Source organism: Phacochoerus africanus, chromosome 15, assembly GCF_016906955.1.
Source record: "Phacochoerus africanus isolate WHEZ1 chromosome 15, ROS_Pafr_v1, whole genome shotgun sequence".
NCBI classification, from domain to species: Eukaryota; Metazoa; Chordata; class Mammalia; order Artiodactyla; family Suidae; genus Phacochoerus; species Phacochoerus africanus.
In genome coordinates this window covers 30,998,959-31,023,004 of record NC_062558.1, presented here as the reverse complement: position 1 = coordinate 31,023,004, position 24,046 = coordinate 30,998,959, and the positions used below count along the sequence as shown (strand labels likewise).

The following is a 24,046-nucleotide window of genomic DNA, read 5'->3' as shown; positions in this document are numbered from 1 at the left end:
TGCTGTCCAGTTTGTTGCTAGTGGGGCCTGGGAGACCATGGGGAGGGAACTGGGGGAGACCAGGGAGCCTCTCAGAGGTCCGGAGGAACTCAAGGTTAGAGCTTGCAGGGGGCTGAGGGAGGAGCCCCCAGGACACTGCCTGACCCCAAGGATTCACACGATTCACTCAGTTTCCCTGAATCTCTGCCTTCTGCTGGCAGAGTAGCTTGTGCTAATGGGGTTCTGAGGGGGCCACAGTGGGCATTTCAGCAAGGAGATCTGATCAGAGCCAGCAGGGCCTTTTCCTTCTTTCCCTTCTGCTCCCTGCCTCACCTTCCCCCTCCTGCCCTGGGCGCTCCCCTTCTCTACACGCCCCCCACCCAGGTGTTCGTGTTGGCGCTCACGTTCCTCATTCTCTTCCTCGGCAATTTCCTGACCACACTCAAAGTCGTGCACACCAAACTCCAGGAGAACAGAAGCAAGGCCAAGAAGCCATAAGCAATGGGGTCGCCCCCAGTGCCCCTGGACTTTGAGACAGCGGGGGACTCCCAAGTGGCATCCTCGCTGCCGGATATCCTCCCCACCAGTGCCAGTGGCCACTGGCAGCAGTGACCTCAGGGGCCAGGGGCATTGCTGGGAGCAGGGCCTCGGCCCTGGTCCCCAGCTGGACGAGAGGAATGTGACCCCAGCCTGTGGGCTCAGAATTAGCCCACCCCAGCCTCCCTATTTATGACATATTTAATATTGGCCTCGCCCCTTCCCTAGACACTGTGGCCTTCCTTACCCGCTGCTCAGCGAGACTGGGTCAGTCTTCCTGGGGCAGGGGGGAGGCTAAGCCTCAGGGAGCCCCTATGTCCCCCATCCTGTCATGTGAACCCCTCAGGTTGGGCACTGGACATGCCTCGCTGGGGCTGGTTCTCCACTGACCTGCTACTTACGGGACCCCCTGGGGGGCAAAAGGAAGCCCCTCAGGGTCCTGTGGAGCCTCCTTCCCTGGGGCGCACCGCTTCTGCTGTAAGCTCCCAGCCTTCCTCCGCAGCGGGGACATTCAGGTTCTCAGAGAACCCCTGTCAGTCTGTGCTTCGTGCTCTTTGTGCTTCCTGAGCCTCCCGCGCTGGCCTCCTGGGGAAAACGGCTGTGACCTCCTGAAGCCCGGGGCCTGGCCTGAGGCGGGAGGGTTGAGGGGCACCACCAGAGGGCGCCCTTGCACCATCGTGTGGCCGGTTTGAGGGCGGGCCCCCCCGCCCGGCCCCCAGTCCGCAACGACCCTTATGGGGTTTCCTGACCCCTGCTCCTCAGCCCGCCTTCCCTAATTCTTGCAGTGAGTCCTCAAGGAGTGGGACCAAGACCCTCAGCACTGGTTAGGACTCAGCTGGTGTGTAAGTCATCCATGCTTTGGCTGCCTCCCTTCCCCTCAGAGGTTCTGGAATGTGGGGGGAGTCAGAGCAGGCTCACTTGGAGGAGACCGCACTCTGGAGGCCAGGGTAGGGCTGCTGGTCACTTCATGTTAGGTTCTGTATTCGTGAGGAGGGTGAAGACGCCAACAGGTTTGGTTGCATTTTTTGCTGCTTCTCACATGGGCCTCAGCTGCTCTTAATGACTTGCCTAGAAATCCCCTTTGACCTGAGTTCACAGATGGCGCCCAGTGTCATGCTTCGGCCCTCAAAGGAGTTTAAATTTTTTTAATATGAAATTTCCCCTCCCCCCTGTATGATTCCACATGAAAATCCACATTTCTGCTTTCCCTAGAGAAATGGAAAGATCTAGCAACATTCCCGTAGGGCAGCATTTGCCTGGGCTGAGCTGCCATGTCCAGGATGGGGTGCTTGCTTTCTGGCTTGCCACAGGCCCCACCACTCCCTTTTATCCCTGCCCTCTTTCACTCATTTGGGTCTCCCATCTGGTCCTTTAGGCACTTGGGTTTGCCCCAGACTAGAAACTGGGCAAACTTTTTCTGTAAAGGGCCGCATGGTCTGTCACACTACTCTAACCTGCAGTTGTAGGGCAAAAGCAGCCAACACATGAATGAATGGGCGTGGCTGTGTTTCAATAAAACTTTTATTTACAAAAATAGGTGGCCAGATTTGGCCCACAGTCGTTTGTGGACCTCTGTCCTAGACTACTGTTTGTCTGCAAGGCCTTGGGGAACCTAGGTAGGGTGGGCTGGACTTTGGAAGTCTCTTTCTCAGGCCCAGTGGACCAATGCACTGGGCAAAGGAGGGGCTGAGGCAGGAGCCCCTGAAGCCATTACCTCCTCTTAGCACTGATTCCTGAGCTAACTCGGCAGCCACCAGCCCTCAATCTCTGGGGCATCAGGATCACCTGGGGCACTTGTTTAAAAACTCCTGGGCCCCTGACCTCAGACCTTTCAGGAGATTCAGAGAATGTGTGCTGGGTGTTGATCAAGTCTGTTAACGAAGGGCGCCAGGATGGCCTTGGTTTCAGATCTCCCCATCTTGACAGAAGTGGAGCCTGGGAGGGACAGTGGAGAGCTTGATGACTAGTTAATGAGCCAGTGCCGTCCTGCTGCAGGTAGGGAAACTGTCCTAGAGAGCCTGACTTGCCCAAGATCACTTGGAGCTGATGTCCCTTTTCATCTGGCAAGTAGTTGGAGAAGAGGGGTTGCAGGGGAGGAGACGCTGAGCAGGGGTCAGGTGGACGGTCCAGGAAATACTTTTTGCTCTTCGGGAAGTTCCTCTTGCCTTTGTATATGCCCAGCTCTGGAGAGTGGTAGCCAAGCCAAAGGCTGAGACTGAAGTCTTCTGTGAGGCGTGGAGGAGGAAGGGCAGGAGGGGGCTGGTGCCTGTGTTCTTCTGATAGGCCCCAGTCCCATCATGGAGGTAGCCTGGACTCCTAGGAGGAGGAAGCCAGAAGCTGAAGGATGCAGCCATGCCTATCTCAGGAGTCCAGGGAGGTGGGTGACTTGGGAAAGCACTTGGGGGCCATGTGGAATGCTGCCAAGTTTCTCATTCACCCACATACCAGACGTCATTTTTCACTTCAGGCATAGCCTTTGAGGACCTACTGCGTGTGCAGAGGGGGACACACAGCCAGGGGGAGGTTGTGATGCGGGCACTCCTGAGTCCTGGGGACAAGAGCTGGTTCCAGGGTACAGAGGGACTCGGAGTCCAGCCTCCTTACCCATCACCACCACACAGGCCACAGCTCCCATGAGTCCAGAGTGGGGCTCATGGCCAGAGCCCCAGCTGGGAAAGGAGAGAGTTCCAGAAAGTTCTAAGGACCTAACCACAGGCTCCAGACACCAGGCACTGGAGACACCAGATTCCAAGTGCTCTTCCAGAGCTGGGGAGGGGGCAGAGTCTGGGAAGCAGTCTGGGCCTGGGGACCCGGGCCCTGTCAGTTCAATCCTGAGGGCCGTGTGCCCCGCCAGGATGTGTCAAAGCAGCAGGCACAGCCGGAGTTGTTTCTGCCGCTGTGCTTTCTTCAGAGCACCGAGGGCAACCTTGGCGGCCTCTCGGAAGACGTCCTCCACGTTCTCTCGAAACTTGGCAGAACATTCCAGGTAGAGGGCAGCTCGGATCTGCTCGCAGGCACTCTGGCCCTGGGTGGGGGAGGGGCCAGGATTAGAAAAGGGGCCTGGAGCATGGGGCGCCTCCTGCGAGGCCTGCTCAGGGATTTAGGGGCTTTCTGGGTGTGCCCCCCCCATCCCAGGGCCAGCTCCTCCCCCTCAGTGTGTGCACATGAAACATAAGGGCCAGTTTGGTGTCAACCACAGGCTGCAGCTGCTGGGAAAAGCCCATCCTGGCCTCCACCCCAGGCTCTCACTCTCCCCAACCTTGGCCAGGGCCAGGGGCTGACTTCAGCCAAGAACTGAGGTGGTCTGTTGTGTCTACCAGGTCTGTGAGGAGAGCTGAAGTCCTTGAGACAGTTCCTACATGCCTCTCTCTCTGCTCTTCTCAAAAGCACAATTTAGGCACCTGAGCTATTAGAGTTTAAAAAAAAAAAATTCTAACACATTTATTAATGCCTATTCCTTTTTATTAAACTTTATTAGCTTTCCGTTGTGTTCTTTTTATTCTCCCAGGCTTCACCCAGAAGGCTGCAGGGTTTGGTCAGGCCCCTAGGAGATGGAACAGGATGGTGGTTAAGAGCCCAGGTTCTGCGGTCAGAGTGACTGGGATGGGTCTACTTAAGGTTAGCTTTGTGACCCTAGGCAAGCTACTTAACCTCTCTGAGTCTTGGTCTCTCTGTAAAACAGAGAAAGCTAACAGTACTTGCCTCAAGGTTATAAGGATTAAATAAGTAATATAAAGTGCTCAGACAAGTGGGCTAGCAATATTAATATTTAAAAATTATTATTCTTAGAATCCTGTTGACTTCAGGCCCCCAAGGGCCATTAAGGCACCCCAGGTGCAGAGGTCAAAGGCCTGGGAAGCTTTTTGGCCATAGCTGTGCCCAAGTACCTGGGCTCCTGGCAGTGGGGTGGGGTAGGGTAGAGGAGGGGCCCCTGGCCCACCTGCATGTAGGTGATGGGCTCCAGCTGAGCTGCCCGGAGCTTGCGCAGCTGTTCCTTGTCCTTCCTCAGGTCTGTCTTGCAGCCGATGAGCACCGTGGGGGTCCCACGGCAGAAATGTGTGACCTCAGGGAACCACTGCAGAAGGAGAGGCTGGGCATCAGGGTTGGGGCCCCATCTGTGGCCCCTTTTCCACGGGCTGGTGGGCTGGGAGGTGGGCCTCACCTTGATGAGAACGTTGTCATAGCTGGTGGGGTTCATGACATCGTAGCAGATGAGCACGAGGTGGGTGTTCTGGTAGGACAGGGGCCGTAGCCGGTCATAATCTTCCTGCCCTGAAACCAGACAGTGGGGGTGGGGTGGGGACGGTGGTCAGGGAGGTACCCTTGACTTCACCTGAGTCCCCTGTCTGAGCTCAGAGGGGCAAGGGAGGGGTTGGGTTTTCCTGGGCAAGCCACTCTGTGTCTCTAGGCCTTGGTTTCCTCATCTGTAACACAGAAGTGGAAGCCTACAGTCCTGGTGGTAGCAGAGATTACACAAAATAAAAGCCACGCGGGGCTCAGAGATGGGACAGACTGCAGGGTAAGTGCTGGGAGAACCACTAGCAATCATGGCCGTGACAATCCTCGCCCTCCCATCCGTGCCCTGGAGCTCAGTTTAAAAGCTCAGATTCTGAAGTCAAATCCCTCCCTCCCCGAAGATTCAGACCAGAGGGGCTGGGTGGGCCCAGGACATTGCAGTTAACTGTGAAGGGTGCCCCGGAACCTGGACTGAGAGGTGCATGGTTGAACTCCTGCTGTTCTGGCCTAGTGGGGTGGGAGGACTGCTGGAGGCAACAAGCATTTGCCCGCCCAGGTCCACATGCTGCCTCACGTGGGAGAAATGAACAATTCTGATACTCGGCCCCTCCCAGCACCAACTGAATCAGAACCCAAGGCTGGGCGTGGTTTTTTTTTTTTTTTTAATGTTCTTAGTAATTTTTGATTGACAATTTCAAATCTACAGAAAAACAGCAAAGAAGAGTGCAAAGAACTCCCTTATTCAGGTTCACTGAGGCTTTACGTTTTGCCCACTTGCTTTATCTGTATGTAAACACTTGGAACCATGTGAGAAGTGATTGCAGACCTTTTACTTCTTAACTGCTCAGGAGAGTTCCCATGTAGTTTTTCTAAGAACAAGGACGTCTTCTCACCTACCTCAGTCCAAATATCAAACTCAGAAACCAGCACTGACACTGTACTCTTCTAGTCCAATCTAATACAGGCTGTATTTAGATTTCACCAATAAGGGCCTGGACTATTTTTCCCCCAGTCCAGAAGCAGGCTCAGGATTATGCCCTGCATGTGGTTGCCATGCCCCAGTATTTTTGAAAAATTCCCACAGTGAGAAATGAGAGCCTTTCAGGCCCACAGGCAACCCCCAGCCACCTCCACAGAAAGGCTCAGGCAGTGACTTCCTTCCGGGGAACATGGAACTTGGAGCCCAAGAATCTGCCACCCCTCACTCTAGACTATGGTTGCCAGGGTGGTGCCAGCCTGTCCTCTACCTCCTCCTGCCAAAGACTTCTCAGGACAAGTGGCCTCGGAGTTCCCTTCATGGCTCAGCAGTTAACGAACCCAACTATTTTTTTTTTGGCTTTTTTTTGCTATTTCTTTGGGCCGCTCCGGCGGCATATGGAGGTTCCCAGGCTAGGGGTCGAATCGGAGCCGTAGCCGCCAGCCTACGCCAGAGCCACAGCAACGCGGGATCCGAGCCGTGTCTGCAACCTACACCACAGCTCACGGCAACGCCGGATCCTTAACCCACTGAGCAAGGGCAGGGACCGAACCCGCAACCTCATGGTTCCTAGTCGGATTCGTTAACCACTGCGCCACGACGGGAACTCCAACGAACCCAACTATTATCCATGAGGACGTGAGTTTGATCCCTGGCCTTGCTCAGTGGGTTAAGGATCTGGCATTGCCTGAGCTGTGGTGTAGGTTGCAGACACGGCTCAGATCCCATGTTGCTGTGGCTGCGGTGTAGGCCAGCAGCTGTAGCTCCAATTTGACCCCTGGCCTGGGAACTTCCATATGCTGGGGGTGTGGCTCTAAAAAGCCGGGGGGGGGGGGAAGGTCAAGGGGCCTCTCCAGGGAGCACAGAAGGCCATGCCCTGCTCTTAGACCCCTGCCACCACCTCCTTTTGCACTTGCTCCCCTTCAACCCAGGGATTCCTGAGAGTGTGCAGTGACCACGCTGTCATTCAACCAAAGTCCCCTCCACCCTGGAGAAGGGGGGCCCAGCAGACTCAGGCCCTCCTGCCCTCATTTCTACAAAGCTGGAAAAATCCTTGTAAGATGGTGGAGAGCCAGCTCAACATGTTACTTCAGCCCATCTCCTCCCCTTGCCACACATGTCCCCAGACTGTCCCCTCTCCTAACCTTTGTCTACATCTTTCTAGACCTGGACTATCTGATAGGGTCACTTAGCCCCATGTGACTATTTAACTTAATTAACATTAAAAATTCAGGTTCTCCATTGCACTGGCTACACTGAAGTGACTGACTGTCACACGGGGCTAGTGGCCACCGTAATGGGCACTGCAGGGGCAGAACATTTCCATCGTTGCAGAAAATTCTCTTGGACTGCAGGGCGCCATCCTCACCCAAGCCACCATTGGTCTCCTGTGCCACCTCCTCCCTGGTCTCCCACTGCCCCTCAATCCTGGCAGCTGGATGGATCTTAAAACACAAATAAAATCATGTCCCTCTCCCCTCAACTGAAACACCTTCAATGGCTCCCTCCTGCCCTTTGTGGAAAATCCAAGCATCTACTAGTGGTCCACAGGACCCTAGCGCCCACCAGCCTTGACGTCATCCCCTCCCTCCTTCCCCCTCACTCACTGGGTGTCTACAATGTGATGATGCAGCTCATAATTCTGGTCTCATGTCCATTCTGATTCCCTTGAAGAAACATGACAGGAGATGACAAGCAGTTGTCAAGTGGGGCTACTGCACTCTGACGTCTTCCCTCGTCTTGCCGGCTGATTCCTTAGAGAGGCCTTCCCTCGACACGCCAAGTCTGTCCCGTTTGTCCCCTAATCTGCACTCATACACCTTCATGTTCACTGCCTGCCTGCCTGTAAGCATGCTGAGGGCAGGGTCTATGTCTGTCCTTAAAAATCATTCCTGGAGTTCCCATCATGGCTCAGCAGTAACAAGCCTGACTAGTATCCATGAGGATGTGGGTTCGATCCCTGGCCTTGCTCAGTGGGTTAAGAATCTGACTTTGCCATGAGCTGTGGCATACGTAGGTCACAGACATGGCTCAGATATGGCGTGGCTGTGGCAGCTGCAGCTCCAATTCAGCTTCTAGTCTGGGAACTTCCATATGCTCCAGGGGTGGACCTAAAAGAAAAAAATTCATTCCTGGCACCTGGTAGGCACCATCGGCTGGTGGGCTGTTTTGAAATTGTTCAACTCTTGGCAGATGCAGTGGAGATAAGGGCTGAGATGCACCACTGGGTTTAGCAATTGGGGCCTGTGATGACTTCAGCAGGGCTGATCAGGAGGCAGAAGTCAGGCTGCAGCTGAAGCAGGAAGTCAGACCAAGCCTGCTCCTAGCTCAGGACCTCTCCCTTGCTGGTCCCTCTTCTAGAAGGCTCTTTCCAGGTAAAAGCATGGCTCACTCCCTTCTTCCCTTCAAGTCTCTGTAGAAATGTCTCCTCTTCCAAGAGAACTTTCCTGACTGCTCTGAAACAAGAGCCTCCTTTGCAGACTGTCCCATGACCAACTGTGGCTTTTTCTTCCTAGCTACTGTCACTACTTGACATCACTATATGTACATGTATTTTTGTTGTTTCCCCAGGGACACGTAAGACCCTGAGGACAGGGGTCATCTTTGTCTGTACTGGTCACTGTTACATCGCCTGGGATACCGGCAAGCTTAATAAACATTTGGGGAACTAATGAACAAACTAATTAGTGGGTGAATAAAGTGTAGTGATCATCTCTCTGGCTTGCAGGTTCGCAAGGGTAGTTCACGTCCCCATAATTTAAGTAGCAGTCCTGGGAGGGAGGCTGGGCGGGGCAAGTTCTTCCTGTTAGGAGCTCACGTGGCTAGGGGTTTTTCAAGGTCATAGACAGGCACCCTGGGAGCTGAAGCACCAACTCTGTCCCCAGCTCCAAGGTCAGCTGCCTGCTCAGCCACTCTAAAAGCACCAGTCCTCTCAGGAAGCCTGCCCAATTGGGAATTAACCTCTAGACCTCAGTTTCCTCATATGTGAAATGGATATGTGAGAGGCAGGTGAGCCTTAATAATAAAATAAAGAGTTCCCTGTTGGCTCAGCATATTAAGGACCTGGTGTTGTCAGTGCTGTGGCTGCAGATTTGAACCCTGGCCTGGGAACTTCTGCATGCCATGGCACGGCCAAATAACAAGGATAATAATAATGAAAACAGCTAACATCAAAGATATTTCTCAGCAGTGCTCGCTCATCACATGCCAGGCCCCATTTGAAGCCCTTTACCTGCATAGTCTCCTCCTTAGTATGACTCCTCACTTGTGACTATTGTCATCCCCAATTTACAGACACAGAAACTGAAGCAGAGAGGTGAAGTGACTTGCCCAATGCACACAGCCAAAGGAAGCTTCCTAAAGCACAGAGGACCAGAGGGTAGGGAGCTATTCTCACCCTGCAAGCCCCAGCCCTGACCCAGTGAGGAAAAGGTGCTAGGACGGGAATCTTAAGAGAGGGAGGGACTCTGGGAGAGGATGGGGAGCAGCCCTGACCCCAACTCCTCCTCTAGGCTGCCTTCTTAGCCTGACTGTGCCCAGCTCAGCTTTCTCCAGGATCCAGTAGGAGCCTCCACACAGGGAGCCAGCCTGCAGGTAATGGACTTCCCAGTGCTGCTGAGCTTCTGTCTCCCAGAGGGACATCTAGTGTCTAGTGTCACGCCCCTCCCCTGGGAGTCCAGGACAGCCAGGCTCCCCTCAGACTCATGTTCCTTATTCCTGCCCCTTCCCTCCCTGGGCCTCAGGTTCCTTATCTGGAAAAGGGGCTAATAACCCTGCCCTTGGTATTGAAAGTAAAGAACCTTGTGGCTGAGCAATCCCTGGCAAAGGTGAGGGCCTGTGGTTACCACTGAAATAGAAACTCCCAAGGGACAGGAGTCCTGGGGGGAGGCGGGAATTCTAACCCCACGTCTTTGGACCCACAAGCTTCAGGGGGCCTACCAGCCACAAGGTGATAAGATTACCCTCATTTACCCACAGTGATGCCAAGGTTTAAAGGGGCAAGTGATCTCCCCAGAGGTGAACAGGGCTCCCACTCTGGTCTCTGCAGGTGAGTGGGCTCCAAAGGTTAAAAAGACTCCCGAGTTATGTGCAAAAGGATGCATTTGCTTCTGGCGAGGAAAGACCTTCTGGGGCGTGGCTCCCCTTGAAGCCGACCATCTTCCTGAGGCTGGTGGTGCTGTGGGGCGGGAGGAAGTGAGGCCCTGCCTCACGCGAGGGTATTTCCTTTGTGGGAAACTCTGCCAGGGCAGTCATCTTGCCAGGGGCAGGGTCTCTAAGGCCTGGGGCTTGGTTGAGGAGGGGCCGCAGTGGTCCCCAAATATCCCAGAGGACATCCGCAGGGCACATTGTTCCCAGCTTCAGCTGGGGCATTGGTCAGGGGAGGGGTGCAGGCAGTGTGAGAAAGGGAAGCTGCCAGAAGGGGAACCCGCTTTTACTAGTGCTACTGGGGCCCACCCACCTGCATTTCCTCCCTGGAGATGGGAGTAGCTGGGGCTGGGGCAGCCTGGCTCTGACAGACCAGCAGCATCAGCTCCCCAGCCCCAGGGCTCCTGGCTCCTAGACACCCCTCTTGTCCCTGATTCCGGTCTGAGCAACTGCTTTGCCCCCCATTTTTCCTACTGCTCCCACCTCAGGCTGGGAAGGGGACCACAGCTCGCCACCTCCCAGTGCAACCCCACTCCATCCTGTGAGGCCCCAACCCTGGGCCCCACCCCAGGGCCCAGACAGCTCTGTCTCTTGTTGGTGTCTTCACATCCCGCCTCCCCCTCTCTGCCCAGGAAACGTCAGACTTCACCGCAGCTTCCTGCCGGCAGATGAACTGCTAAGGCAATGGGTGCTCACAGCCCCTGCCCCTCTTCACCTCTGAGCACTGAGAGCTCCGTCACCCCTCCATCCACCCTCCCGCCGCTGCTGCAGTGTCTGTAACTGCTTCCGCAGGATGGAGACAAGTGGCCAGACTGTCCTCCCACACAGACCCCTGCAGCCAAGGTCCTGGGTGTGGAGAAATTCAGCATCCCAGAGGCCTGGGCACCATTGGTTGGTTGGAGGGATGCTCCCCTGCCCCCACCTCGTGCCCCCCACCATAGGTTTTAGCCCATCAGGTTCTAGTACTTTCTACAACAACCTTTACTAGACTCATCTCCATCTTGGTCTCTGCCTTCACTCTCTTAGTCTCTGTCTTTCTCTAGTTGGTCACCTGGCCATCCTTCCTGCCACTGTCTCCTAGTATCTGTCCACCCCAGAGGGAGAGATGAGACTCATCATCTTTATCACAAAGGACCTTCTCCAGGGTTGTCTCTGCACCCAGGCTTCTTCCTCACTCATTCATTACACAAGCCTCGCTCTAGGACCAGCCATGCTGGTACTGGCGGATGGAAGAAGAATGACCCAGGCTTTCCTTCAGCTCCTCCCCACAGTGAGACTTTCTCAGTCACAGCAGATACCCCTGATGGAGCAGCCATGTCTCTCCCCTCAGAGCACCCCTCCTGGGCTGTCCTGCTGACTGTGAGGCTGGTCTGCTCCCTCTGGGACTGACTCCACCAAGAGGTTTGAACCCCAGCTCTGCTTTTCTGCTGCCTGGAATGGTCCCGCTGGGAAAGCAGGGGTGGAGACTGGCACAGAGCTTGGTAGGCCAGGGTTCAGAAGAACAGGCGTGGGCTCGGGCCTGGGCCTGAATGGCAGTGGGGCAGGGAGTTAAAATCACAGTGATGGCACTTAGTCCCTTCCAAGAGCCAGGCCCTGACCTAAGTGCTGTACATCACAAGAATCTGATTTAATCCTCATGACTATTTTAGCCCTGATTACAGAGAAGGAAACTGAGGCCCAGGTGTCCCCAGTGACACAGCCAAGGGGGCTGGCTTTAAAGCCCAGGACTGACTCCGAAGCATGTGGCAGGAAGTTGTAGGCAGGGTCATCATGGCCCCCGGTGGTCTCTGCTTCTGATGACTTGGGAAGGACTTCCCCTATCCCTCCCACTGTGGCTGTTAGTGAAAATCCTTCCCAGAACCTCCACAGGACAATCTACCCTGATAAGTTCTTTGAGTGTCTTTCTCTGAGTGAGGCCAGAAAAACCAGAAGTGGTCCATGCACTCGGTCTGATGAAGGAAGCTGCAGTGAACAGTGAACCCCGGGGATGTGAGGGCAGAGGACTGAGGAGAAACTAAAAGCTTCGCTCCGACTCTCCCTACTCTACCAGCACCCCACCCACAAAGTGGGGTTAATGAACCTGCCCCTACTTGGGTCTGGGACAAGGAACATGTGAAACTAAAAGCATTCCAGATGCCACAATTTTTACTGCTCTTGTGGCCACGCCCTGGGAATTCCTCAGAAGCCTTTGGCTTTCCCAGTCCATAAGGCTGGAGGCCTGGTCCTGGTCTGGGGCCAGCCCTGCAGGGCCCTCATCCAACAAGAGAGGGTCCCTAGAGGCCATTGTAGTTGGGGGACACACCCCTACAAAGTCAGGAATGGAGGTGGGGCAGGGAGAGCCCCTTTCCCCATCATCTCTGGGGTGGAATGAGAGATACGACGGGCAGCCTTGTGCGGGTGGGGTGGGGGGGAGGTGATCCTGGATTTTAGCCCCATCCAAGGCCAGTCAGAAGACTTCACCTCCAACATACAAGGCCTGGCTAACAGGGCAAGGAGCACCTGATGACATGGTTCCACACAGGTCACTAAACACTAAGTCACAGAGGCTGGGTGAGGCCCCAGCTGGGAATCCTGACCTTTGCTCCCTAGTGTTGATTCAGCCAAGAAGGGAGTCAGGGCAGCATGGAAGCTCCCCCAGGGTACTAGGTACCCAAATCCTTCCATTGGCCATGCTCTTCCCACCCATCCCCCAACAATAGGAAGGATAATGACTGTGCCGCAATTAGCATAAATACACTTGCCTTAGGAGCTGCAGGTGGCAGAGAGCCTTATTTTGCCCCCCCCCCCCCCCCCCCCCCCCCCCCCGTCTGATCCTTCTTCAGGGCCTGATTCCTTTCCAGGGAACCAAGAAGAAACAGAACTGTAGCCACAGAATTCTAGAATCACAGGCTCAAAATTGTAGATCACAGAGTTCCAGATCCATGCCCATGGAATCCCAGAAACACGAGATTCAGAATTTATACCCATAGGGCCCTGGAGCCTCAGGACTGCTGGCCACAGAATCCTGGAGTCACAGAGTATTCTGGAACATAGGACCCAGAAATGCAGCCCACTGAATCGTACGCACCAGGGGACTCAAATCTGAAGCCCACGGAATCTTAAGAGATCACAGCATGTAACACACAAAATCCTGAAACTTTGGTAAGCAGAAGCAAAGCCCACGGCTTTCTAGAACCACAGGAGAGGAACGAAGCTGTGAGCTCCCAGGAGGACATCAGCACTAGGAGGTGCCCCGGGAGCTCACCTCCTCCAAATACTCGGCCTCCAGCACCACCCAGCTAGGCGGTGGTCAGCTGGCTCCCAGCCAGCGCCCCTCCGCGGCCTCCAGGAGTGACAAGATGTCAGAGCCCCAGAGAGGCTGGAGGGCGGGGACGTTCCGTGGGGGATGCCCGTCAGGGGAAACCCTTCCGGCAGACCCTAGGACCCCGGCTGCGCAGGCGCACTCACCGGCAGTGTCGTAGAGGTTCAGGGTCACTTCCTTGCTGCCCACCGTCACTCTGGCTGTGTACTTCTCGAACACGGATGGGGCATAGTGCTGTCGGAGGAGGGGTCGGGTTGTGGTTCTTAAGGGGTGCGACGGGAGCCCAGGGCCCAACTGGACCCCCATCCTCCACCTTCATCCCCTCATTCTGCTGGGCCCAGACATCTCTTTGCTAGGCTCTGGAATTCCCGAGGGGGCGCCCCGGGGTGACAGCCGCTTCTCCGTGCGCAGGATGCTGAGGACCTGGACCCGGGGCGCAAGCTGAAGACCGTTCCTCGTCCCCAGTGGTCCCAAGTCCATCCCCACCGCCCCTAACCTACCTGCCTCCAGTCTTCCCCCCCACCCCGGGGCGGGCCTCACCTCGGGGAAGGAGCCCTGGCTGTACACCATGAGCAATGAAGTCTTGCCGCAGCCGCCATCGCCCACGATCACAATCTTCAGCTCCTTCCGGCCCGGGCCTGGCGCGGCGGTCGGGGCCGGGGCCCCAGGGGTGTCCATAGCCGACAGCCGGCAGCACTGGCGGCAGCGCGCAGGGAAGAGCGCTGGGGTTGAGCGAACGAAGCGGGGGCGGGTCCGGAGGCGGGGCTAAAATGAGCCCCGCCCTCGGAAAAAAGACACCACCTCCGCCAGGCAGTCAACCGGGTCGACCTCCCAGCCTGTTTCCTTCCTGCTAGGGTCTCAGGCCAGTCTTCACTTTTCATTCCCAGGGAAACTGAGGCAACTGAAAAAGCGCTCAGCCGCAAGCGCAGCTCCTATTTCCTCCCCCACTAGTCACGGCGCGCCCCCAACCGGCAAGATACGACGTTTCCATTCCTCCCTACCCAGCACCTTTGATTGGCAAACTGTCTTCGGGCACGGACCCTCTGATAGGCCGACTCGGCCTCCTCCAATCCGACAGGGACCCTTTGATTGGCGGATTGTCTCCCAGCGGGTTCGAGGAGTCTAGATCTCAAGCTCTCAGTTTTGCCCCGCCCCAACTGGGTGGCCTAGGGGAAATCCGCTCTGACCTCTCCCCCAAGAAAGTAGCGTCGGCGGTGCCAGGGAAGATCAGGGTATGGAGGTCGTGTCTGCCCACCAGATGCCTGCTTGTGTGCGGGGATTAGCAGTTACGCTTACCTATCACTCCGCCCCCAAAGGTGGAGGTCTGGCGCCCTCTGCCGGGCGATTGCCTCGGCGCCGCGAATTTGGAAACAGGTGAGCGGCCCCAGAACAATACCCTTTCGAGGGTTGGCCCCAAACCACGCAAGCTGAAGCCTCTTTCTAGCAAGGCCCAGAACCGTGAACCAAGCAAGACTCCGTCGAGGAGGGAACGGGGAAAGCGAGGGTAGATCTAGTTGAGATCAGCTGGGCCCTGTTCTGCCCACTTTGGAGACTAACAACCCCTCTCCCACCAAGAAATTTGTGTTCTCCAGCCAGCAGCCACGCACATCCTTCATCCCAAGCTCTCTCCCCATCCCTCCCAACTCCTCACCAAAGCTATTTATTGAGCCTTGGCCCTGGACAGGTACTCTCAGGGTGGCTGGCTGAGATCACCCCTGCCTTCCAACCCTTACCTCCTTGCGACCTCGGGCTGTCTTTTGCCCAGAGGTCAGGAGTGGCAGAGGGAACCCCTGGAGCAAGTACATGCCAAGCAAGTACCCAGACATGGCTAGGTGAGAGAGGTCTTTCCCAGCTGGGTAGGACCGCTAGTAGTTCCCTCAGGGAAGGGCTGGCAGCACTCAGGATCTTCTTGCCCCCACTTCACCTGGAAGATTCCCCACTTCCAAGTTCTCAACAAGGATCAGGTAAACTCTACTACGGAAGGGAAACTGCCAACCTGGCAGTTCCATAAATGCCAGGTGGAGGTTTTCAACAGCTGCAAGGCATGATCTGATCACCAGATGGCAGCAGCGACCACCCCTGGAAGTCCCCAAAGAGCCCAGCGCTGGGAAGAGAAGGGCCAGCTCAAGGTAGTTAAGTGGAAAGCCTTTTCCTGTCCCTGGGCCAGAAGACATTTGCTGGGTCAAGCACTCCTAGACGAATTAACAGCCATCCATTCATTCCTTTTTTGCAGCACAAGTTTATTGAGAGGGAATTGTGTTCCTGCCTCTGAGGAACTCAGTCTTGCGGGGAGCGTTCTGAGATGTGAACAATTTAGACACCAAAGCCTCTAGGGTTCAGAGAAGGTTGAGAGGCAGGCAGCACATGAACCAAGCTTGGCAGGAAAGGCCAGCAGAAGTAGGATGGGTACCCAGCCTGGGTAAGTGTATGGTGGCTAGACATCGTATCAGGTTTGGCAGTGGCTGGGGAGGGAGGCCAGACATGATTGTCAAGTTAGTAACCAGGGTTAGATCGTGGAGGCCTGGTTGCCAGGCTCAAGAGGGGTGCTGGACAGAGGCTCTTAACAGGAGAGAAGCCCAGACAAAGCTTTTCCCATGACCAGGGAGGAGCTGTGATTGGCTGGTGAGGCTGGGACAGGGCTGGGGTGCACAGTGGCAGCTGGAGGCTAGCAAAAGAGGAGGGAAACAGGTCCAAATACATGTCAGAAGTGAGATTCCGCAGGACCACTGGGGTGGAGGGGGGGGGCATCACTTAGGGAGGGAGAGGATGGAAGAGGGCTTGGAGGGAGGGGGGAAGCACTTACCTTTGAGCCAGGCACAAGCCTCTTCCCTTTGGCTGCCTCAGGCTTGCCCCGCATCAGGGACCCTGAAGCTCAGGGAGTGGCTGGGAGAGTGAGACTGCCTCACCTGGAGGAACCTTGGGAGATTTCACTTAGAAGGGTCACCCCACTCTAAGCAAACTGTGTCATTCACTCCAGCCTGTGGGGGGAGGGGAAGGCTCTTGACTTTCCTCAAAATCCTCAGATCTCAGTTTCCACTTTTCCCGTCTTGAGAAATAGATTTCAACTTATGCCAGAACAAATGACTTACACAAAACCAAGAGAAAGAGGAAGAAGAAAAGGGAGTCTTCTCAGCCCGGCCCAGGTCCAGGCAGGACAGCTGATGCTGGGCCCAGCCTGCCCACCCACCCCTGCCTGGCCAAGAGGCTGGCAGAGCCCCAACCCCACCCGGCCTGGAGCATGTTGGATTTGGACCTGGCTCCTGTGGTGGTGTAGGGGCTGGATCTGTAGCTAAAAATATCCAGCAGCCAGGCCAACTGCTCAGAGCTTCCACAGAGGCGCTGGGCCAGGCAGGCCAGCTGAGGCACTGGGAACGCCCACACATTCTGGAAGCCCTGCTCTCTTCTTACCTGTGAGATGTTCTGAGGACCGGTGTCATTCCTCTATTCACCAGGAATTCCTGGAGAGATTTAGGAGGGTAAGAAAGCATCTTTAAATTCGAGCTTGCCACAGAGCTATTTAGACACAGAAGCCTAGGAGAGCTGGCAGGTGACATTTATGGGAATGAACAAATAAATTTAGGCCTGGGCTCTATTATGGGCAGGTCCACTTCTGTCTTGTCAGGGCAAAGTCTGGCCAGTATAAATTAGGATGGGGAAACCAACATCAATGCTTGAGGCTTCTGCTTCCCAGGAGCATCAGAACACTCTGGGATATCATCCACCTCATGTGAGACAGAAACTGAACCTTCCTCTGAGGTCCCAGAGATGGGAGGTGGCCCTGTGTGGCCCTGGCAGGGAGTGCTGTCAAGGTTATCTATCCCTGTTCAAGATTCCCTCCAGGCCTCAGCACTTGGTGGTGGGGTCGGGGAGTCACTGCTGGAGTACAAAAAGCTGCCTGCACAAAGCCATACTGGGGAACAGCTAAAAGGTTATCCAGCAACTCCCTCTTCCTGGCTAATATGGGGGAGACCATGACTCTTGGAGGGGTGGGAAACTGCCTAGGTCACCAACCAGCTGGAGACAATACGGGACCCAGGCGGCCTCTGAGATGATGGGCTGCCCATCTCCACAGTCCAGGCAGAGGCTGAGTCTTCACACACAGGGTCCAAAAGGTCGGATTCCAGGCCACGGAAGATGGGCCGGAAGGGGCGGGACCCAGGCGGCCAGTCGTAAGGCAGGTCCAGCCACCTCCCCAGCCCTTCCGCTGGCGTGGCCCTCTCAGGGCAGGCTCCACCAGCTGGGCGCCAGGAGCAGCCCCGCCCCGAGCTCACTGGGTGATCAGGGCGGAGCCACCCTCTGGGCCCAAGGAGGACAGATAGGCTGCCCCGCCCCTCTCTCCACAGAGGTGATACTGGCGTGGGGGACAAAGAAATCAGAAAGAGGGGGTGAAAGAGGAAAGGAAGCATGAAGGCGGTGCAGGTTGTGGGGGCACCGCTCCCTTCCAGGAAACACCCAGACCACAGCTGAGCACCTAACTGCTCCCTAATTGGTCTGAGGGCGGGAGTGGAGAAACTGGCTGTAGCCCTCCAGGCTGCTGCTGGGAGGGAAATCACTTTAACTGTCCAGTGCCCAGAGTAGGCAGACTCCTACCCTACAGAGCCCTAAAGACTCTTTAAGAAGGGATGTAGGACAACCTCAGGTGGCAGAAGTCAACAGGGGCAGATCCAGGGGGTTGAATGAACTCGTCAATGGCAAAGCCGAAGTTAAACTGCAGGATTGAGGCAAGTGTGGAAGGAGGGAAGAGGCTCATGGGGCTCATTATTATGTGAGCCTCACCAGCTTTTACAAAGTGCTCACACTGGGTAGAGGGAGGGAGTCTGGTGGGCTGTACCCCTTACCCCCCAGCAAAGGACAGGATACCAAACCCAGCTTATCTGGGACTGGAGACCTCCACGGAGCCAAGGCATGGCCAGCAAGAAGGAGCCAAAAGCACCACGCTGGTTACTTTCAACCAGATAGCTTTTCCAGCTCTTGGGCAGTGATGCCAGCAGACAGCTGGCGTGAGAGGGAGCCCAAAATAACTTAGACAGCTGGGCCGAGCGGGACCATGGACACAGGCACTGGGCTGGAAGTCAAGACACCTGGAATCCCATCCTGGCTGCCTGCCAGTGGTGGCCTCGTGACCTTGGGTGAGTCACTTCTACTCTCCGGGTGGGGGGGGACCCCAAATCATGACCTCTCATGGAACAGCCTGTGAAAATGGGGAAAGGCCACCTTCCCAACTCAGATACTAGAGGAAAAAACCGGGCTGGCTCCCAGCCTGTAAAGTCAATTTTCCCCTTTGCCCTGAGGCTTTGCCACGTGCTTGGGGTGGGCAGGTCAGGGAGGAGCTTGAAAGAAGTCCAGCCCCCACCAGCCACACCGAATGGAAGCCAACTAGTGTGAAGCCTGAACGTGAGGCCAGCTCCCTTAATCGCACTTAATCCTCCACCCTTTACAACAGACTTCATTATCATCGCTTTACACAGAGGACTCGCCCAAGGTCACCAGCACAGCAGAGAGTCAAGCCCACAGCTGCCGAACCTAGAGCCTCCCTTCGTTAAGCACCAAGATGCCCCCAATGGAATCTCCAGATCAAGCCCTATGGCTCCCCCAATACGCAGTTTAGCCCCTACGCTGAGGGGTGGGGTTAAAGAGAACAGGGCTGATCAGACTTGGAAGCCAAGCCTGGGCTCAAATGGGGGAGGAGTGCAATTGGCAGCACCCGGACCCAAATGGTTCACCAAGGTAATCACAGAGAGAAGGGGTCAGAGATCAAGGGCCGTACTATCTCCAGCTGTGGCGCTTCCTGGAGATAAAGAGGATGGGAAACTGTACACAGTCGGCTTGTGTTAGGAGAATAAGGAGGCGGTGACAGTTACTACAAAACAGGCCACTCTGCCCCAAGCCAATGAGCTTGGGGGCTTCAAGGTGTTACCTAGCTCAAAGGTCCTCAAAATGTGTCTCCACAGCACAGCTTCAGCATCACCTGGGAACTTGTTAGAAATGCAAGTTCTCAGACCCCACCTATTGAATCAGAAACTTGGGGACCGGGCCTTGGAGCTGATTCTCATGAATCGGATGCACACTCGACTTCAAGAATCACTATCCCATTTGTGCAAAGAAGGAAACTTGGGCTCAGAGACTGCAACTTACATAAGGTCATAGGTAAAATGGCTAGCCCAGTTTCAAATCTGGGTTTGTCCAATTCTAGAAACAGGGTTTTGGGGGGCAGGGGATGAAGCAGAATTATGGGAATTCCCTGGAAAGGGAAGAGTCATGAGGCCTCTTTCTTATAGGAAACTGGCCCAGATCTCAGGTTCTTCTGTTGTTCACCTCCCTAGCAGCCAGACATCAGAGAAGAGGCCAGCTCATACAGTCACCCCACACGCCCCACTGAGGGCCGGAAGGGAGGGCCAGTGCTCAGCCGGGTTTCCTGGCAGCCGACTGTGCCTTTCAGAAGAGGCATTCAGGGCCCTCCCCCCACCACAAAACACACAACTGGGAAATACTTGCAAGTGCAGCCTCTCCTATGCTGCTAAATACGGCAGAGAATTGCACGCCCCAAACTCCTGACAACAGAAGCTGACAGGCGGGGATGGATGGACCAAGCAGGCCCAGCAGGCAGTCGATTTCACACACACGATCCCACACATCTGTGGGGGGGAGGGGCTGCAGAACCAGACGAGCGGGTTTAGGATGCCCGCCCTCCCTGGGCGCCAGGCCAAAGCCCCCCAAATCTCCGTCTCAGGCCGGGAAAGGGCTCACACCTACCTTAGCGGTAAGATTGTCAGAGTCAAACTGGACCTGTTTCTGCTGTCCGAAAAAAGACGGTCAACGTTGGGGATACCTCTTCTCCGGTCGTGAGCCTAGAGGGGAAGAAAATCGAGTGTTTTAAGAAGTCGATGGCCACCAGCCGGACAAGGTCCCTAGAGGGAAGGGAAGACTTACAAATGTCTCCCCCTTTTCCAGATGCTAAGCTTAGAGTAGAATGAATCGGGGCGGGGGGGGGGCGGGGGGAAGGTGGATGAGTCACGAAGGTTCAGCCCGGGCGCCGAGCTGCAGGAGGCGACTCATCTGCATTTCCAAAGGCCCGCCCCGTCCGCATCCCCTCCCCCACGAAGGGCCGGAGAAGTGAGGGTTTACCCCAGAGCCCTCCGCCTCGGGGGATCCCGGGGAAAGCCCGCTCAGCGTTCCCAGGTTCCCACCCCCACCCCTGGCTTTCGAGCCCTGGGTTGCCGCGGTGCCTGGACTGCCGGGACGTCGGTAGACTCCGTGAGGGCCTAACGCCCAAAGTGGGGACAAAGGGGACACCCCCCCTACCCCTCGGCTATTAAGGGAGGTTGGGAGCCAGGCGTGGGCGTCGAGGCCCGGATTGGGCAGCGGGGACAGCCCGGGGTCAGGGCCCGGCCGCAGGGAAGGATTCCGAGGCCTCTGGAGGAGCCGGTCGGGGTCAGGGGGCGGCCTCGAGGCCCGGACTGGCCCCGTGGCCCTTTGCTACTGGCTCCCGCGCGACAGGGAGGAGGAAAAGTACCGCGGCTCGGCGCGGGAGCCAGGCCTCCTCGTGCCCGCGAGGGCCCCTGAGTAGGGCGCCGGGTCCGAGGAAGCTGCGGAGCCCGCTCCCGTCGTCGAGACCTCCCCAAGCCAGGGGCGTCCCCGCAAGCGGCGGCGGCCTCCCCTCCCCCGCCGCCTCCTTCCCTCCTCCCGCCAGGCGCGCGGCAGCAGCCACCGCCCGAGCCGCGGGCGGCGCGCGAAATGGCGCCCGTCTGCCGCCTCGCCTGGCGGAGGAGAGCGCAGGAGCCGCGACTCGCGACGCCCGCAGGCCCGCGGTCCACGAAACGGCCTCTGCAAACAGCCCCTGGCCCCGGGCGCTGTGCCCTGGGGGCTCTCGGGTCCCAGCGGGGCCGAGGGACTACCGCCAGCTCCGGATTCCCAAAGACAACCCGGGAAGGAGGAAGAAAGAGAACGGCCGCCATTAGCCACCCGCAGCCCGGCCCCGGCCCTGGCCCCAGCCCAGCCGGCCGTTCTGCTCTGAACCTGAAAATAAAACTCGTGTTTGGGAGGGAGGAGCGAGCGCAACCGAGAGGACAAGCAGCGCTCGGGCTGCAGGAGATGCTGCGTCATGGTGCCAACATGGACGCCGGCCTTTTGTCCTTTTTTGCTCAGGAAGCGCAGGCGCGCCCCGGAGCCCCGAAAAGCCGGCTTCAGAGGGCGAGACTCCCACAATCAAAAGGGAAAGAAGCCCTAGGCTCGGAAGGAGAGTTATCCTCGGCTTTGAGCCCCCCCCCAAGCCAAAGCACTTAAATTTCTTTTCCCCACCAAGGCTCAGACCTAGAAAAGCGAGGGGGACGAGCGCAGGCGGCTCCTTGGATGTCCGAGGTCGCTAGACAGACCTTTCTCTCGCCTGCAGGACAGAAGGGGCGAAAGGGTCTGAGAGACCTCCTTCCTCGCCCCCCCCCCCGCCCCCCATCCGGCTGCCAAACCTGAAGCTCCAGAAACCTCCCCCCTCAGGTCCCAAACATTTGCAGCCCATGGCCTGCTCGGGGAAAAAAAAAATTTCCTCGAAGGGGCAAAAGGCACTTTTTTTTTTTTTTTTTTACTTACCCGCTCAGCCCGGTGCCAAGGAGTCTGGAAGATCAAGCTGGGCGGCGGTTTTGGAGGTGTTATTGTAAAAAATATCTTTTAGGGGGATTGTTTAGTTGCGAATATTTGGGGGAATGGTGGTGTCTTTTTTTTGTTATTGTTACCTTTTTAAAGTTACACTCTCATGGCATTTTCTGCTCCTTCCACTTCTGCAAACTTTCCAGGGTTGGGTTGGCAAAAGGCGGCTTCGCTGAGGACTGTTTACTGCTCTGGATATAGCAATGGTGTGACCGTCATTAAGAGACAAAAGGCGAAAATACACAGTCAAATCAAACAAAAGGCAAAAGACGCACCGGCCATCCCAACCACCATAGAAAATAGCCCCGAGTTAAGGATGGTGTTTGGCTTGAACCAGCTAGGACTTGTTTTCCAGTTTTAATCTAGTTTCCTGTGACGGCTTTAGTCTCTTTACACAAAGAGGTCTTCCTTTCCCTCACCCACCCCCCTACCAAGACGAGAAAAACAGAGCTGTTTTTCTTCAAATAGATCGACTTTCAAAGAAAGTGTACATGTTACTGGGAAGAAAGCTGACTAGCATTTATTGCTGTAAACATTTTCAAAAGCTTCAAGCTAAAACCCTAGCTTTATAAAAGCAAAAACGTCTAAAAGCATTTTAACTGGCTTATGTTAGACAAGAGCAACACAGACAGACATGCAGATGAAGGTTCAGAAAATTAAGGACATCTCAGCAACATTAACATGAAAACTGCACTGCGGCGTAAGGACAGAATGGATTGGGTACTTACAAGGTAAAAGGTTTTTAAAAACTCAAAAGAGTAACAACTGCTCACAATTTTTTTTTTTTTGCTGCCATTTCGCTAGTCCTAAAACTATACATTTAAAACATTACCTTGTTAAAGAGAGAGCAGAAGGAGTTAATAAGATGGCCAGGTTTAAGTGTTTAATAGAGGAAACTATATATATAAAAATTTATTGTTCAGTCAAGAGAATACAGATTAAGACAGCTCCAAGCTCCCCCCACCCACCCAAGAAAAAAGAGGAAAAAAAATAAATATGTCATTTACTTAGGTTTTTTGGAATTCAAAATTGTTAACTGCTGACATTAATGGTGTGCTATGACCTAGTTATACAAGACAAAGATGGATTCCAAGTCATAAGGAAAAATCCAGATCTTTTTAAAAAGTCTTCTTCATTCTTCCAATTGTGAATCCTTTAGCCTGTTGACAAATGTTAAACACAACACTGAGGCGTCCTGAACTGGATGGTGGAGTCAAAGGAAAAACATTCCCCATTTGCAACAAAGGAAAAACCCACTTGGCCATTTAATTCCATTGCAGAAAAATGGCTCCCCTCATCTGTTGGCCTCTCCTTGGTGTCTGATGAAGGATGTTTTGAGATCAGCGTCTAATAACTCAAGCCCTATAGAAGCCGAGCGCTCATTGGCTGCCGCGCCCTGCCGCCCTGCTCTAGCCAATTACCTACCCACTGCCAAATTACAAACCCCGAAAAGAGCCCCAATATGAAATACACCACCACGAAGCCCCAACGAGGCGGTTCCCCTGCCTCGGCCGCCCGACAGGAAAGGCAGAGGGGGCTGCAAAAGCGTCCTCGAGAAGCCCGGGAGCCTAGGAGTTGAACTCACAAAATGGAAGCCGCACGCTGATTGGCCGCCGCCACTCCCGGACCTTTAATAAAGAAAGGGGAAGGAAAGATAAATGCAAAAAAGGGGGACTCTCTCCTCCGCTGGTGGCTAGAGGAAGGGGGGTGGCGCGGGGAGAGAAGCATGTGTTCTCGACAATTACAGGGCGCTCCTCTCCAAAAATAAAAACAGAGAAAAATGCTTCTATCACCCAGGTCCAGGCAAGGGCTGCATCCTCCCAGGAATGTGAATGCTAATTTGGTTAAAATCCTGGTTTCCCCTCCCCAGCTCAGCTCCGGGGGGAGGGGGTCGCGGGGCAGAAGAGGAAGCCGGAGCCGAGATACCTCGATTGCAACTCGTCTTGGAGCCGCCTTGCCTCTCCTCACGGCTCCCAGCGTCCAAACACACAATCACACACACACCCCAAAACCCAGCCCTTTCCCCAGAGCTCCCACCTCGGGTCTTGTCAGTTTGCAAACAGTTTTGGAGGTCCGAGGCGCAAGCCGAGGCGGCCGCAGCTCGGAGGGTAGCCCCAGCCGCGGGAGGTAGAGCCCGGGGAGACCCCCTCCCCCGCCAGCCAAGCCCCCCACCTAAGTCCCAGCAGAATAAATAAATTAAAAGGCCTTCCCCCGGGGAGGGGGGAGGCAGT

General features: G+C 55.5%; 2 protein-coding genes and 1 long non-coding RNA gene across 24 annotated transcripts in view; 2 read left to right on the top strand and 1 right to left on the bottom strand.

The window, feature by feature from the left end:
- TMEM120B (transmembrane protein 120B) overlaps positions 1-12,600 on the top strand; it is a 60,803-nt gene extending 48,203 nt beyond the window's left edge. For 3 of the 6 annotated variants that reach the window (XM_047762847.1, XM_047762846.1, XM_047762851.1), the window contains one exon: positions 428-3,999. In XM_047762847.1, the coding sequence (XP_047618803.1) occupies positions 428-712 (285 nt within the window). In that variant the 3' untranslated portion in view covers positions 713-3,999. Of the gene's footprint in view, positions 1-363; positions 4,000-9,022; positions 9,108-9,240; positions 9,323-9,706; positions 10,154-10,506 lie in introns of those variants that run through there. The other 3 variants (XM_047762849.1, XM_047762848.1, XM_047762850.1) reach the window with 3 other exon arrangements.
- Positions 2,020-24,045, bottom strand: RHOF (ras homolog family member F, filopodia associated). Of its 17 annotated transcripts, none has more exons than XM_047762855.1 (12): positions 23,853-24,045; positions 23,073-23,443; positions 22,823-22,975; positions 21,902-22,006; positions 21,759-21,795; positions 21,486-21,558; positions 16,584-20,023; positions 13,716-16,153; positions 13,322-13,409; positions 4,679-4,788; positions 4,457-4,591; positions 2,020-3,541 (listed from the first exon to the last, which is right to left on the bottom strand). In XM_047762855.1, exons 8-12 carry the CDS (start codon positions 13,851-13,853, stop codon positions 3,377-3,379), a joined length of 636 nt encoding a protein of 211 aa, XP_047618811.1. In that variant the 5' UTR covers positions 13,854-16,153; positions 16,584-20,023; positions 21,486-21,558; positions 21,759-21,795; positions 21,902-22,006; positions 22,823-22,975; positions 23,073-23,443; positions 23,853-24,045; the 3' UTR covers positions 2,020-3,376. The 17 variants fall into 17 exon arrangements, with proteins under 17 accessions (XP_047618811.1, XP_047618810.1, XP_047618820.1 ...); XM_047762854.1 differs by lacking the exons at positions 21,759-21,795; positions 23,853-24,045 and having other exon boundaries at positions 13,716-15,840; positions 15,979-16,153; positions 16,584-16,633; positions 19,929-20,023; positions 23,073-23,392; XM_047762864.1 differs by lacking the exon at positions 23,853-24,045 and having other exon boundaries at positions 16,584-19,826; positions 19,929-20,023; positions 22,823-23,392.
- Positions 7,813-8,412, top strand: LOC125117087 (uncharacterized). Its single transcript, XR_007132464.1, has 2 exons — positions 7,813-8,103; positions 8,300-8,412. It is a non-coding gene; the product is annotated as an uncharacterized LOC125117087 (long non-coding RNA).
- Position 24,046: the final 1 nt, after the last annotated feature.